The following is a 17,739-nucleotide window of genomic DNA, read 5'->3' as shown; positions in this document are numbered from 1 at the left end:
ACCCTTAAACACTTAAGGGTATATACTGTACACTTTTGTAATAAAAGAAAAAACTTTCTTCTTGTGTATACAAACTGACAGCTTCTCAAAACCTTAAATCGTTTAAAAATATTTGTTATTATTATTATTATTATTATTATTATAAAAGCTCAAAGCTTATTCAGACACGTTGTTTGTGTTTTGCACTCAGAACTGTGGGAGTTTTTGTTCTGAGTGCAGCCAAGCTCAAAATGGTGGACTGAGTTTTTCTTGATTATTTCACTTGTCTCTATAACAACAGTCATGCCCTTCTCACTTGTTCAGACTTAAATGGATATCCATGTTGAAGGGAACAAACATTTTTTTCCTCTTTATCTTAATTTTTCTTTATATTTTTGTGAATTTGCTAAACAGTGTACATGAGAGAAGATGTGAAACACGCTACTGACTCTGTGCAAGAAAATCTGCCAATTATTATTGATATTATTATCCAATATGCCTTAAGGCACCATTACTGACGATGACCTGAACTGTAAGTTAAAAATTCATAATTGGGTTCTACTACTTAGTCTGGCGAAATCTCCATCTTGGTCTTCCACTGATAACTATTTCAATTATTACCCCCCCACTTGACTAATTCAGTGGGGGGGGGACTGAAAACGACACCAAAAGCTCTGGCACCAAAGCCTGGGCCATGGAGTCGAACCCAGACAGCCCCAGCCGGGCTGTGGAGTACCTCCTGGAGCTCAATAACATCATTGAGAACCAGGCCAAGCTCCTGGAGACGCAACGGCGGCGTATCGAAGAGCTCGAGACGCAGCTCGACCGTGTCAACCAGGAGAACCAGGACCTCCGCTTGGACAGAAAGCCTGGAACTGAGAACTCCACCCAGAACCACAATCATGAACAGAACTTAAAGTCCAGCGGACCGTCGTCTTTGACGAACCACAACGCCAACAATATCCACCAAAACAGCAACAGTAACGTACCATCGTCTACAGTTCCTGGCCCAGCTCGGCGCACTCACACCAGGCTGAGCCGAGGCCTGTCGTGTGGGTCAGCTCCTGTGGAGAAGGAGAGGGGAAGGCTAGAGAGGAACGATAGCACTGGAACCAACAGCACATCTACTCTACGGAGACAGTAAGTAGCTCTTATTACATCATTGCTATTTAGTCTCTGCCTTGTTTGTTGCATGTAATAACTTCTATCAATGATGGCAGCTGGAGCAGACATTTTATGGTGTTGCAAGGTAGGAGAGAACTGGTCAGTGGAAATCTGCCAGCTACAGTAGAACTGTACAACCACAGTACAACAAACGCAATGTTAAAACTGACCACTGTTTCTCTATTTAAATCTGCATATAAGATGGAAGTGTGAGTAGATTCAAAGGCTCTAATCCAGCTTTGGCTACGCTTTTCTTCGATGTATAGCTACCCACTGTGTGGGCTGCTCTCTTTATAATTTGTGTGTGCGTGTGTGAATGTGAGTGTGTGCAGCATGGAGCGTTACAGGAAGAGAATATCTGCCTTTGCTGCGTGGGAGTGCTAAACGAGCATGCTGATTTGTTGTACGGGGTCGTGAGGCATTTGTGTGTGTGTGTGAGCATGGTTTTATATCTTGGTGGGAACCAAATGTCGGCACAAGGATACTTTTCCGCAAAAAAAAATGATGATGGGGTTAGATTTAGTTATTAAGACAAATTTGTGTGTGAGTGTGTGTATTTGTGGGCGGAGGGTGTTGCGTGGGTGGGTGTTAAGGAAACAATCACAATAAATTATGCATGTACATATAATGGTTAATGACAATGTATTTGTGTGAGGGGTGTGTATTCCAGCACCTCTGCAGTATAACAAATAACTGATGTTTGCAGATTTTGTCCTACTGTATGCCGACACTTGTCCTGATTAATCATTTCCAGTGTCAGAAAGAAGTCTCCCTGCTTTGGAAAAAAAAATAAAAAATCAGGTTCAGTTTTAAACACTGAAAGGTTAAAGTGTTTGTCGATGCTTTTCTGTGTTCTTGGGTGAAAACTCGCTGTAATGAAAGGAGCAACTAGAGAGAATGAGCCTCAGCATGTGTCTTCCTGCTTGCCACAGTAAGCAACCCTCTCAGCTCATATAATTATGTTTGCGCTCTTATTGCAGCCAGCTGCAGCTCAGCCCCACATTTTCCTCTCAAGAGTTTCTTGATTCCCCAACATGGTTCACTCTCTCTGTTTCGTTCATTAGTGCCTAGAAGTCAGATTGACAATCTACAGTATTATGTCTAATCGTAATTTCAAGTGGAAACTGTTTAAAAGATTTAGACTTTCTAAATAAACTTTCACTCCAGGTGTGCCTCGAGGTTCAGTAGCAGATTCTTGTGATATTAAAATATTACAAACGTTTGGTCTCATATATCAAGCTGTATACAATCAGATTTAAACGTAAACCATTAGTTTGAACATTTGCAAAAACTTTCAGAAACATGTATCCTACTCCTGTGTGTGCCTGTAAATTTATGCATTTATGTATTAGAAGGTTAAAAGTAAATTTAATATCACCACCTTCAAATCATACAATTTGCATGGATTATTTAATTTTTTATATGGAATATGAGCTTAAACTGTTTTTACTTTTATTAGATTTACAGTACAGCATTTAGCAGGTGCCCTTATCCAGAGCAACTTCCACAAGACCTTTGGTGTCTCACATCCTTTGTGCCAGTTCACTGCTTTAGGGACCACAAAAATACTGTATAATAAGATTTAGCATTAACTGAATAAAATAAAGTACACTATCTGGCCAAAAAGAAAAAGTCACCATTTCAGAAGAGTCAAATTATTTGGCTGCATCAAGCAAAGATGGGTGTGTCGGCGTAAGAAGGGAATGGATACTCATGGATCATGGATAGTGGCACAAACCTCGGGAGGCAGTGTTATGATCTAAGCTTGCTTTAGTTTGTCAGGTCTAGGCTCAGCAATGTTATGTGGCAATAAAATAAAGTCAGCTTATGACCTGAATATATGGAATGACCAGGTTATCACATCTGTGGAGTTTTTCTTTCCTGATGGCACAGGCATTTTTCAGGACTCAAATTGTGAAAAAGTGGTTCTGGTATCATGAGGAATCATTTTTACACATGAACTAGGACACACTAATTAAAAAAAAAAAAAAAAAAATGTTATTATATTATATATATTATATACTATTATATACTAATAAGGTGATTGAATGACGTCTTAGACTTGTGTTTGTGACATGTTCATGAAATACCTGTGTGCCTTCCGTTGCCACAAAATCTAAACCTCATATTGTCTTTGTATCCTGTAGCATTATTATTATATCGTTTGACCAAACCTAAGTACTCCAAATGTGTTCCAGCACGAGGTTTGTCTTAATTTGGGAAGGTTTGTCTGTAAAATTCTCGACAGAACCTTGACCTCAACCCCACTCACTGCCTTTGGGATGAACTTGAATGCTGACTGAGCACTGACTGTGTGTGTATGTCACTAAATGTAAAAAATCCCTGTAAGTATGTTCCATTATCTTATGAAAAATGTTTCCAGATGAGTGGGGGTTATTGTAAAACTTAAATAGGCAGGTAATTGTTCAATCATATAGTATACTATTATTGATTAGTTTTTGGCTACTAATGATACAATATACAACAATAACCATAATTTATGTATACAAATATGCATTTCAAAATTGTAAGGAAATTATTAATTTGCTAAACAAAACATGGGAAAATCCTTATAAACATGCTAGGTGGCATGGTGGCACAGAGGGTTTCACTGCCTCATCATAGTTTCAGAGTCCCCTGTTTGATCCCGAGCTTGGGTTTACTGTCTTTGCACGGTTTCTGTGTATTTTGGGTTTCTGATTCCTTTTGAGTGAGGGTGTCATTAGGGCTGTGCGGTTAATTGAAATTGTATCGAAATGGCGATGTGAATATGCGCGATTTCTAAATCACCTTACAGCACAATTTTTTGAGCGCTCCCGACTTTTCCCACAGTATGCTATTTGAACCAATCACAACGCAGCACGCCTAAACAGAGCGCGAGAACAGGAGACTGAGCTTAACAACAAATAAACAGGGACACACACACACACACACACACACACTAGGGCTGAAACGATTCCTTGAGTATCTCGTGTAATTCGATTACAAAAAATGATCGAGGCAAAATTTTCTGCCTTAAAGCTTTTTTACATTTATTTTTTAAAGCTTGCGTTATGTTTTTGCGCAATTATTTGTTTGGCGTGACACAGCGCGCTTCCAGATGCAAGCCGCAAGTAAACACAGATGAAGAAGAAGCGCTTACGTCACCCACAAAAGCGGAAGGAGACGCATACAGTTAGCTGTGTATTGATTTGATGGAGGGTTCTGTTGCAAGATGCAAAATGGAAAGGGGCGATAAAATTATCAGCAAACCAAGAGATGAAGAAACCAGCAACAGAAAATGACAGAAATTGCCAGTAAAGGCTTATGTTATGCCTCAGCTGTAAATTTTGAAACTTTTAGTTCTGAAAGTTAAGTTGCACAACATAGTGTTTTTGTATAATTATTTATTTTAATGTGTGTGTTATGCGCTAAAATGCCACGGATTGCCCCCCCCCCCCCCCCCCTACATAATTTCTATCAAATATTTTAGGACACCACAATCAAAAATTCATATTATTATTATCAAATATATTATTACTATTATAATTAACGCTAGGCACGTGACAAATTAATATAAAATTAATTAATAGAAAATTAAGACACGTAATACAAATTCTCATATAATGTTTATTTTGTGGCACATTTATTTTGCAGGGGTTTGTCATGTAATACAAAAATGTTTACACTAAATAAATATTGTTTATAATGAAAAATTATACGAAACGATTTTTATTATAAAATAAGCAATATAAAAATATACAACTTGTTTATGAGAAAAAATATTTTATTTATTTTTTTTCACTATAAAACATGTCTTTGTAATGTGTAAACTGTATACACTTAATTCATCTCAGTCAACTTCAAGCTATTCCTTGTATTGTGAATAATGATGAATGTTTATTTGTGATAAAATGCTGTATACATTTTGCCTTATGTCTGTTTGAGAGACATGTTACAGGTCTTTGATAAAGATCTGTTTTCCTTTGGAAAAATATTTCATATTCACACTGTAAAACATGTCTGTGTGTGTCAAAATTGTGATTAAAATCGAAGTCACAATATTGTTAAAAAAAATCGTGATAGGTTTCTTTTGTACATATCGCACAGCCCTAGTGTGCGTGGTGCCGTACGATGGACTGGTATACCAACCAGGATGTTGCTGCCTGATATAAAGTATATATACTGCAAAGTATTGAGTTTCTTATGTTTTTTTTCCCCAAAATTGCATGTATTGGTACTGTAAGATGAACAGTTTTGTTTATTTTTTTGTGAATGGCAGACAATATTCCTACTAAATTCAAAATATAACTATTGGTATTTAGAGTGTATATTTAAAGGAAATGACATCATCACAACACCCAAGAACATGCAGTATTTGCAGAGCTTTAATAGGTTGAATAAAACCAAATGCGAATTTGTAAACAAATTGTGTTACTGCTTTGCCAATCCGATTTGCAATTACGGCTTTCCAGTTTTGGCATGCTCTCCACCAGTTTTTAATTTTTCCATCATTGCTGTTGGGTACTACTCTTTTTTGCAAAAAAAGCAAACACCTCAGCTTGGCCTGATGGTTTGTGACCATCCATCATCTTGATGACATTCCAGAAGTTTTCTGAAGTTTGCAGTGGTCTCTTGTTTTTTCCAGAGCTATGTATATATCTATTATTTATTGTATATTATTACCTGACATTAGCCCCATAATTATATATATTAGCTCCATAATTATATGTGGCTGATGACAGGTGACGTGTATAACGTTGATTATCTCATTACAGTGGCACCTGTCAAGGGGTGGGATATATTAAGCAGCGAAAGAACAGTTAGTTCTTTCTGTTGGAAGCAGGAAATATATTCAAGCGTCATTATCTAAATGACTATTACATTGTGATTGTGATGCCTAAATGACTGGGTCAGATCAGGTTTTTTGATTAAACCAGGGTATTTCCAGTATGCAGGATTATGGGTACCCAAGGTTTATTAACATGTGGGAAAGTTAAGACTAGCGCATCAGGTTACAGACGCCTGAAAAGGTTAATGCTGGCTATAACAGAAAGATGTCAGGACATACAATGTATTCAGCTTGCGGTCATTGGGGATGTGTAGCTGCAGAAAAGTGCATACAGTGGGGACATGAGCATCAGATATGATACTCTGGGCAACTCTGACGTTTTGCGTCTTGGCATTCATGTGGACGTTACTTGTATACATTTATAGGAATGTTATTGGTTAATGACAGTGACCACACTGTCAGGATGCCACACTGCAAAAAGAAATGTACCGTACAGGAATGGTTTGAGGAACATGGCAAAGAGTTCAGTGTGTTGATTTGGCATACAGATTCCCCAGATCTTAATGTGATTAAGCATCTGAAAAAAACAAGTCTGATCCTAGGTCCTACCTAATAACTTACAGGACTTCATTTTGTAAGGAAATAATCTAATGCTAATAGTGTCAGATTTCCAAGCACGTCCCACACAAGGGGAAGTTACACAATATTAGGCAGGTGGTTTTAATGCTGTGGCTGATTGGTGTATCTATTTATACATACATACATAAAGACACCGGTTATCATCGCTTTTAAATTCAAAGACGGCTACGTAAAATTCAAATTAATATTCATTCACACCTCTGTGCATCATGCTCATTACACATACATTATTACACGTGTTCACCCCCTCCTCTTCCTCTTCCTCGTACTCCCACGAGACACATTAGTCATTAGTAAGTAACACATAATAGTTCTTTATGTAGGTGTCAAATGTGTGGAGCTGGTTCAGTAGTACAGAGATCATATCTCTGCTTATATGTGCATTTGTATACGTGTCTGTGATCATTTTCAATTAATCATTCACTGTTATTAACAAAACAAGGTATTGCATAAGACTGTTAGTAAAAAAAATACAAAAAAAAAGAGACATGACAGCACTCGTATTTATAAAATATGTACCTTATAATGCATATTTAAAAACTGAACTACATTTAAAACATGAACCTTGTAGTTGTAGGGATCAGATTTGGATGATTCTATGCATAGGCAAGTATCTTTGTGTCTAGCAGAGCAGAGTTATTTTAGGAACATCTTCTTTAGTCTGCTTTCCATGCCTTGCAGCAAGCAGCATTTCATACTTAACATCTTCCTGCTCTTTTCCCCCCTGTAATTTTATTTTTTTGCTCCTGGGAAATGTGGAGGAAAATGTAACAAATATCATTATTGCGGCTCACCAATGAGTTCATTGCACCAAACATTTCTATTACATTTTTTAGTTAAATTCAGCTATTCTCTTTATTCATCCCTCTATTCATCTCTCATGCCATCTGTCTATTATTAGAGTCAATTTTTTCTCTACCTGAACCCTTCCTCTCTTTCCATCTCACTGACACTGCAGATAACAGATGGAGAATCAGCCTGTGTCCCATCATTTCACTTTTAGAGTGGAGCATGCTGGGAAGTGGTCTCTCTTTTTTCCACCCCCACGTAAACCATTCCAGCTTTGTTTTTGCTCCTGACTTTTTTGCCTTGACTTTAATTCCTACATCTTTCCTGCTCACTTCTCTCTCTGTCAGTTTTCTTTCTCTCTCAAGTCTTTTTCTCTTGTAGTATCATTGTCCTTCTGTTAGCTCATCAGAAGAAGGTCATGGTAAGGCCAACAGTGCTAATTATTGACCTGTGGTTTGCTTTAAACTGCTGCTGATGACACAGGATCCACAGCAGGCCTATCCGGCACACCAGGCATCTCTCTCTCTCTCTCTCTCTCTCTCTCTCTCTCTCACCATCTCTATTACTCCCTCCTGGCTCTTATGCTGAGCTAGTCCTTATACTTTGCTTATTCAGAAACAAAAACATTTGGATTAAAAAATTATTGGGATTAAATAATGTTTGGTTATCATTTTTTAATTTTCTATTGCAGTAATATAGTAGAACCAAGTTAAACATATAAGGCAAAAAATATTAATAATACAATCTATAAGTTTTGTATAGTACTGCATATACTCATAATTCAATGGGCTTTAAAAAATATAGAGGATATTGTCATGATTTCTGCACAGTAGGTAACCAGACCACCTTTACTATTAGTAAGTTGTGCCAATACCATCGCATCTGCCAGAATCCTCAGCTGGCATCGAAGACGCTCCCCTGCCACATGATTGATCCTACTTCTCTTGCGTATCTCGCCTCATTTACCTCAGTATACAAAATTTTTTAGTTCATTTTATGATCTCATAAAAGAACCTGAAGATCAACATTCATAACATTAATTTCTGACATAATTATGATGCTTCTTTTTTTAAGTGTCAATATTTTGTATATACAATTTTGGCTTTATTTTTTCTGTTTTGGTTAGAAGATAGTTTTTTTTCTCTTCAATGAAATGTATGTAGTGGCAGTTTGATTAATGGCAGTCTCACATTGCCATAAGAACATGTTTATTATGTTTCAATGTCTCATAGGTAGTTTAGACTATAGTAAGGTTTTGTAACCATGTGCCCTAAAAAGTGCCTTACTCCATATGCCTTCCTAATGGATTTGTTCATTATGTGTATTCTAGATTTTTAATAATCTATTGCAAGAGTTTGAACTGGATCACGGTTTTTGAGTAACCTTTTCTACTTGAGATCAGGCCACTAACTGACCTTTTTTCAGGTCAGCAAAAACAAAAGGTAACAATAAATATACAATTATACAAGAAAAACAACAAATATAATCATGCTTTCCATTTTTTCTATGGGCAGAATTTAAATAACACCTTTTCCCCATGTTCTTCAATTAAACAACACACAATCCTTGTGTGCACCCAGCGGTTAAATTAAAGTGCAATATCTAGGCATTATGATATGAGATGTGATGATTCTTATTTTTACTGACTTTTCTATTTTACTGTACCGCCCAATTATCTTTGAACAGAAATGAATGAAAGTAGAGCCAGTGTCTACACTGTCATTCAGCTTGGCACAGCATGAAAAATGTGCCCAAAAACCAGCCAGTCAGAGTCTTAAATCTCATTTCTTTCCAAGCTAAAACAGCTAATGAGAGTTTACTTCGTCCCAGTCTTTTTGCCATTTGGGATGTTTTCTTTGATATTCTTTGGCTACTTTTTATTGTCTTGGGCAGGAAAAATGTGTTTTGGGCAGCTTATTAACAATTGGGTAAAATTTAGTAAATAAAATATGTACATAAAAGATCAAACTACAGTATGAGATTTAGTAATTATATTATTTGAGACACTTCCCAGGTGGTTTTGTCAGTGTAATCTGGCAACCCTGAGGAGCTCATAGCGAGCACATGTGACAAAGTTTGTTTGACCAAAAATAAATAAATAAATAAATTGTGTGCATGCAAAAACAGCTATTCTAACTATTGTGAACTTTGCCATTAATGTGCGGTTTACATTTCTGCCGAACTGAAGGGAGAGATCAAATCTGATGCATTACAACATAAATTTCAATAATGCGCAGAATTCCATGAGCAAATGAGATTATTTTCGCTATGTTTATAGAGATCTGTACAACACAATAAACTACCAAAATAGCGTGTGTTATTGGGTGGGATTTAAATTGATTCTGTAAATTACAGAAAATACTGAGAATCGACAGCTTTCTGTCATTCAGCATACAGTCTAGCAGTTTTAGACATACTTTCGTTTACTTATGATCAATAAAATGGGTGTGTTTGACAGGCTTTAGAAAAAAAGAAATCCAGCAATACATCTCAAAAACCACACAAAGGACTAGCGTGGGAAAGAAGGTCACTATGGCGCACTTGCGTTTCTGATGTACAGGCATTATCCACTTTTACTTTCTCAATCTTTGCAAATCTATCTTAATCAAATTATGTGCTACAAAACAGGATTTTGGCAGCCACAGTATATTTTTAAACTATCCAAATTCGGGAAAAAAAACAACAAAGAAAAAAACAAAATAACTCTGTTATTAACTGTCCTGGTTCCTGTTTATAGAATAAGCATGGTGCAACATGGTTTCTGCCCCAGTGGATCTCTGCAGCTAGCGCTTGTTCCGGTCACTCTTTTGAACTACTGTAAATGGAGCCGTAAAACACACTTCTGAGGCAAAAATGTAAAATAATGAAATATGTAAAGTAATGACTGTATACTCAGTGGTAAAAAAAAGACAAGCTAGAGCTTCTGTGTTATAAGTAGCTTCAGCATTTAATGGAAAAGTTTAACAAGTATGCGAACAATATGAATTTTCATATCGAGATTAAATATCTTTAAATACCGATTTAAATTGTAGTCACACTCTTTAAATTGCAGTCAAATTGTGGCATTTAAGACATTTTCCTTCCTATCTTATTCACTGTCTTACCATTCAGAGTCCTGATGGCTAAAGCAGGCATAAAATAATCCTTCATCATATTGTGAGAAAAGAGGTAACATGTGATGATGAGTATTATTACATTAATCTACGCTTTTTAAATTTGTAGCTGTTTTTTTTTTCAGTCAGCTACAAATACCAAAACCGTACATACCAAAATAGCTAGCAGTTGTTGTAATCTTTGGTAAGCGCATATGCTTGGTGAGTGACATGCCTAAAGAGTTTCCATAACTGAACCCAAGAGTGAGTAGTGCTTGGTACTGTTTAAGTGTGGAATAGTTATATACTCAGTATATTGCATGCACTCATGACCACTTTATTACGCAAAAGTTGTTCAGCTGCTTATTCATTTAACTATCCAGTCAGCCAGTCATTTACTGTGCTACCAGCAGCACTACACACTGCCTTAGAATCATGCAGGTGCAGAGCTTCAGTTAATGTTCACATCAAACGTCTACATAAGGAAAAATTAGATCCGTCACTTTAGAGGCTTTGAGTGTTTCAGAAACGGTTTACACAGGATAGTGCGAAAAACAAAAAACATCCAACGAGCAGCCGTTTTGTGGGTGGAAGTGCGTCATTGACGAAAGAGATGCGACAAAAAGGCCAACAGTAAGTTAATAACACTCTTTACATCTGGTGAGAGGAAAAGTGCTACCTCAGAACAAACAAACTTGAAGCAGATGGACGATAACAACAGAAAACAACACTGCGTTCCACTGCTGTCAGCCAAGAACAGGAATCCAGGCTAGAGTGGGCACAGACCTGCTAAAAACTAGACAAGCGAAGACGAACACAGGTGACATTTTTAAAATCTGTGTAGAGTAAAAAAGGTACCGTAGAATAATAGTGTGTTAATGCCGAAGAAGGGTAACCATTATAGCACGTCGCATATCTCCCGTTGACCATAATTAAGAAATATTTCAGCTGTGAGATTTAGTTTATAAGGAAGGAAGACAATACTTATCCTGTGCACAGCTGATTTGTGTAATGCGCCAGGATTCATGCATAGTATAGTTACAGCACAGAGGTGCATTGCATAGATTCGGCATCTCACGCTGTTAGGATTCTGGAAGACTTCGTATCGTCCCATCAGTGTGCCCCTGCGTGCTACGTTTATCCGTAAACTCCCTCTCTGTGAGGCAACACAAACACGGAAAATCCATTTCAGCACAGACATATTTTAGTTTAATCCATCCCACATCCTACACTGAATAAACAGGGCATGACTGTCGCTCTATAGGTTCACCTGCAAGCAGTGAGATACATACAACATGTAAAGGATGGAAGTGTTTAATTACCGAGACTTGACATGAAATCATGTGGCACAGGGATGTTAATTATCACTGTGTCCTACTTTCCATGATGTCACCCCATCATCACTGAATTACACCGGATATGTGCTCAGTTTTGCAGAGTGATCTCGAGCTACTGTACCTCAGACAAACAGGGCTGGGAAACTGAGGCCAGATCCATGTGGACTTTCAGCTTACCTTGGATGTTTTTATTGTTCGTGTCACAGGTTTCATTTTGTGGTCATTCACACGTTTTGTGCGAATTGGATGTTTGGTTGTTTTAGATCATTTAGACCACATGACTGTAGCTTTATGGCAGGTGCAAAGATTTAAGATCTTCTGGTAATTCATGCAGTCTAGGTTCATCAAAGATCCTGCACCATACTTAGCTTTAATGATTTGGTTGTTTTGTTTGTAACAGTACTTGTTTTTACACCAAAACCACAATAAGAGTTTTCAATTAGTGCAAGTTCTCCCACTTAAAAAGATGAGAGAGACCTGTAATTCTCATCATAGGTATACCTCAATTATGAGAGACAAAATAAGAAAAAAAAAATCCAGAAAATCACGTTGTAGGCTTTTTAAAGAATTTATTTGCAAATTATGGTGGAAAATAAGTATTTGGTCAATAACAAAATTTCATTTCAATACTTTGTTATATACTCTTTGTTGGCAATGACAGAGGTCAAATGTTTTCTGTCTTCACAAGGTTTTCTGTAAGTCTTCACAAGGTATTATGGCCATGCAGATCTCCTCTAGAACAGTGATGTTTTGGGGCTGTCGCTGGGCAACATTGGGCAACTCCCTCCAAAGATTTTCAATAGGGTTAAGATCTGAAGGATATATCTACAGTATGATGTTGTTGTTGGTCTTTCGGCTACTCCCGGTCATTGAATCTTGGTCCTAAATCAAATCTGTACACAACAACATACTGTAAGCTCAGAGTAAAACACTAGAAAACTTCAGATTATACTGCGCAAATATCAGTCCAGACCAGTGTTCGCAACACTTAGAACTCAAACAAACAAAATACAGTACATGGTTTCGAGCAACGATAAGCAGGCCCAAGCACCATTGCCAGGTGCAACATACAACCTGTGTGCCTTTGAGCATGTTAAGATCTCTAAAATGCCCCAGATGATGATGTCACTCAGTGTGATGTCACTTAATATGATGTTACCCAGGAAGTTATTAGCCACTTTTTTTGCAAGATTTTTAAGGATACCAGGCTCACTTGACTTCCTGTTGAGTTGAGCCCATGACATGCATAGTGAAAATTGTTCAGCTCAATGAGATGCGTGAGTATACATGCCATTGTACTGTATATGAGCTATGCAGCAAAATCTCCTATGAAGAGTCTAAAGCCTCCTAATGGCAGTAAGTTCCAAACTGGAGTTTTTAAGCATGTTAAGACTTAAAAAAAAAATGAATAAATAAAAATAATAATCCTTAGAAAAACAATAGGACTCTAGCAACACCATGCACAATGAGACATCAACACTATTATAGCGAGGCGATGACATCTTAGTCACTATGACGCCTTAGTGTTGATGTCATAGTGCTTGGGCCCTAATGAAAATCAATGAAGATAATCGTTTAGTGTAGTGGTTATTTTACAGTTTACAATCCTGTGTTTTCCAACAATACACTACAGGCTGTTAAACATTGCAATCATGCATTATTACAACAGATTGAAGGATTTTACACACCCCACACTATAATATAATCAAATCTAGGAAGAGGATATTTTAAAACCAGCCTGTGATTATTGTGAAGGGGCGATTTGGCCTTAAGATCAGCCTGATTATCTTCTAGTGTGGCCCAGGCATTAGTAGAGCTTACAGAATTATCATCAGCGACTCCACCTGGGGAAGCTTTTATCGTCAGCGTTTTGACTATAGGCTCCCTACTAATGTGTGGCTGTTCTATTTTTAACACTGTCCCTCCTTTCCCTTCCTCCCACTCACCGCTATTCTCAGTATTTGGTTGGGGAGTGCGCATGTAGACGATCAGATTTACATCACAGCATGTTTAACAGTGAATCCCAAACCCTGTGTTTTATCACTGGTGTCGGAGTTTCCTTCTTTTACTCCCCCATCTTTTTATGATAATAAGATCTGTCACTTTCCCTTCAGAATGCGCTCTTATAATATCTTGCCCTTTATACCTGTTACCACCTGCGATTGACATCCTGACTTCTATATTCACATTTCCCATGTTAACCTCATACAGTACCTCATATCGCCCCTGCAGTGTCATCTCTGTTTGACAAGGCTCGGCAATATCTCACACATTTCCTTAAATTACGCTGGAATCAGGTTCACTACACGTATGCTGATCTGATACAGCTAATCACATGAGTGTGCGGTGACTTGGAGGCTATTGGAAACTTAAACATGCGTCTTAGGTAGGCTCTTGATTCGATATAAATTTTGTGATTTTTTTTCTTTCTATTCAGTAGCAATAATGTTTATTGTTTTATTAGTGTGTGTGTGCCCTGCAATCAATTGGCACCCTGTCTAAGGTGTTCCCTGTTTTGTGCCCGAAGTTACCTACTGTAGGATAGGCTCCAGGTTCTCTGTAGCCCTGTATTGGATAAACGGGAATCACCGGTCACTTCTCGGTACGATATTATCATGATACAGTTTATTTATACAGTTTACGTTTCTACTTTCTACTTTAATTTATTTAGTTTTAACAAAATTACTATATATTGTAGATTTTATATTTTACATTCTATTCTATTGACATTTTTGCCTCTCTTATTTTCTTTCTTTTTTAGTCATGTAAGCATTTCAGTGCATATTGTACTGTGTATGGTTGTGAATTTGACTAATAAATAATGTTAATTTTAATTTACCTAGATGCCGATTTGATTGAAATTCTGCTTTTATAAGTATCACGCATTTATAAATATCCTGATTCAATGTAAAATTTTTCCTTAATTATATTACAATTAAGTTTAATCAATAATTAAATGTAGACCAGTCCTTATAACTTTAGTTTTCTCACTTAAAAACCAAGGGTAGTATTTAAACAATACAAACTAACTCCACATTCAATATAAATACATTTAAACAATACAAACTAGCTTCAACTACAAACGGTTTAAATTTAACTGAGCTGCGCGGATCTTTGTCCTCTGCCATAATTGATATTTCTAAACAAACTTAGCAAATAGTTCACTCATACTACACAGTGTAGGATTATAAAGAAATGTCGACTTTTAACTGTAACGGTACGCCAAGTCACGCCCTCTGCTCAAGCCAGGTCATGATCTCCAGCGACTCCTTTCCACACTCCATTCCGTTGCTTCCATTTTGCCGGCTTATTCATTCATGCTCGAGCACACCTGCGCCTCATCTCATTCATCACTCGCACTCTATATAATTCTTTCTCAGACAGCGAACTCTTGCCGAATTATTGCGTGCTCCAAGCCAAGTGTTTTGTGTCGTGTTTTACTAAAACATACTTTTTTGCCTTTCACGTTGTTGACCTTTTTCTCCCCTAGTTACGCCTTTGCTTCACGATTTGGAATTGTTTGCGTCGTTGACTGATAACCCGGCTTTGAACATTTGCTTTCCCTTTCGACTGCGACTCTGTCTAAACCCATAGGATCACTGCAGCTCTGATCTCGCTCGGCTGCTGCTGCTCTCCCTCTACCGGCGCGCCGGATTCAGTACGCGCGCAGCGGACTTCTCTCCACACAGCCGCGCTCACTCTGCTGCAGCTTTTGTCCAGCCTGCGCGTTCTCAGCAGCGCGCGCTCTGCTGGCCACCGCGCACGCTCTGTGCCACTCGCTCCTTTACTCCTTTCTACAGCCCCTGCTCAGCCACGCCACAGCTCACTTCAAAGTAATGTTTTTTTTTATTTCAATCTCCTCCTTTTGACTTTCATTTTCTGCGTAAAATTAGTGGTATTTAAATAAGGTAACTTTCCTTTTGATTATAATTAATCTGTTTTGACCTTGACATTGTGCATTAAAATCAGTTATATTGAACATTTTCTGTTGTGTCTGCTTTTGGGTCCTCCGAGCCTGCCTCACACAGACCACCCCTCTGACAGAATAATTCGGCCAGAATGGACCCAGCAGACCTAGGACAGCTCAGAGCCGCCTTGGAGGCCCAGGGCACCCTCCTCGGCACACACCAAGGGGAGATTCAGCAGGTCAACCAGAGCCTTAAGCTAATGGCAGACACTGTCACTGCACTGACCTCTCAGATCGAACGGCTTCAGGTCACACCACCTCCAGTTCAATCTTCACCACCACCTATCCGAGAGCCTCGTCTGCCACCTCCTCAGTCCTACAGCGGAGAGCCTGGCACCTGCCGATCTTTCCTTTTCCAATGCTCATTGTCTCTCGAATTACAAGCCTCAACATTCCCTACTGAACGTTCCAAGATCGCTTATGTCATCACCCTCCTCTCTGGAAGGGCCCGTGAATGGGGAACGGCCCTTTGGGACGCCGATGATCCTCGTTGCACCAATTACCAAGCGTTTACTCAGGAGATGAAGAGAGTCTTTGATCGTTCACTTTCTGGCCGAGAAGCAGCAGGGCAGATGTTGAGACTCCGCCAAGGTACACGTTCAGCTTATGATTATGCCATTGAGTTCCGCACTCTGGCGGCCTCGTGTGGATGGAACGACTGTGCCATGTATGATGTGTTTTTTCACGGGCTGAGTGAGGCTGTCAAGGATGAGTTGATCTCTCGGGAGCACCCTGCGAACCTAGAGGAACTCATGGATTTAGCCGGCCGCGTCGACGCACGCCTCCGACTTAGGCGCCGTGAGAACACACAACCTCTAAGAGTCAGACCAACCACCCCTCCACAAACTACCGATCCTCCAGCGGAGCCTATGCAGGTTGACCGGACCCGCGTCTCTCCTGAGGAGCGCCAACGTCGGCGGGAGAAAGAAGCCTGCTTCTACTGCGGTCAAGTAGGTCATTTCCGTCTCCAGTGCCCATTAAAAGGATAGGCCCCCCAATGAAACTGGGAGTCTTGGAGGGCCACTCTCAAGAGAACCTCTCAGGTAAACGCTCCCTACTCCCTGTCATGATCGTCTGGAACAACCAAGCTCAACCACTTAAGGCCCTCATTGACTCTGGATCCGACCAAGACCTGATCTGTGCTGTCACTGCAAGGGAGCTGGGAATCCCTTTTCTGCCCCTTGACAACCCCCTGTCTGTCCAGGCCCTTGACGGCAGCTCTCTATCTCCCATCACTCATCGCACCCCCCCTGTCGCTCTTAGAACCTCAGGTAACCATGTAGAGACTATCTCTTTTTTTATTATGAAGAGCTCTCATGCCCCAGTCGTCCTTGGGAATCCATGGCTGGTCAGACATAACCCCAACATTGATTGGGCCAAGAATACTATTCTCGATTGGAGCCCTGCCTGTCTGTCTTCATGCCTTCAATCTGCTAGGGCTCATTCACCACCCTGTGTTGTTGTTGATGAAGTTTTAGATCTGTCCAATGTCCCGCCTGAGTACCATGACCTCCGGCAGGTGTTTAGCAAGTCACGCGCCCTCTCTCTACCACCCCACAGACCCTACGACTGCTCCATTGATCTGCTCCCAGGTACAACCCCCCCGAGAGGCCGCTTGTATTCCCTTTCGGCCCCGGAGAGAGAAGCCATGGATAAATACATCACTGTATCACTGGCAGCAGGGATCATCCGACCCTCATCCTCGCCGGCCGGAGCAGGTTTCTTTTTTGTGGATAAAAAGGACAAATCCCTTCGCCCCTGTATCGATTACCGTGGCCTAAATGCAATCACTGTCAAGAATCGCTATCCCCTTCCCCTCATGTCATCCGCGTTTGAATTGCTGCAAGGAGCTAGTATATTCACCAAACTGGACTTGCGAAATGCATACCACCTGGTAAGGATAAGGGAGGGGGACGAATGGAAGACCGCATTTAATACACCCACAGGCCACTACGAGTACCTAGTGGTCCCCTTCGGGCTGACCAACGCCCCTGCTGTTTT

At 39.4% G+C, this 17,739-nt stretch overlaps 1 protein-coding gene across 6 annotated transcripts in view; it reads left to right on the top strand.

Moving 5' to 3' along the window:
• Positions 1-657: 657 nt before the first annotated feature.
• The window catches only part of iqsec2b (IQ motif and Sec7 domain ArfGEF 2b), a 74,052-nt gene continuing 56,970 nt past the window's right edge, over positions 658-17,739 (top strand). For all 6 annotated transcript variants that reach the window (XM_053503692.1, XM_053503691.1, XM_053503686.1 and 3 more), the window contains exon 1: positions 658-1,119. In XM_053503692.1, the coding sequence (XP_053359667.1) occupies positions 674-1,119 (446 nt within the window). In that variant the 5' untranslated portion in view covers positions 658-673. The remainder of the gene's footprint in view (positions 1,120-17,739) is intronic.

The sequence above is a fragment of the Clarias gariepinus genome, chromosome 9 (genome assembly GCF_024256425.1).
Source record: "Clarias gariepinus isolate MV-2021 ecotype Netherlands chromosome 9, CGAR_prim_01v2, whole genome shotgun sequence".
NCBI lineage: Eukaryota > Metazoa > Chordata > Actinopteri > Siluriformes > Clariidae > Clarias > Clarias gariepinus.
Note: the sequence above shows the minus strand (reverse complement) of the source record. Positions and strands in the feature narration are given on the sequence as shown.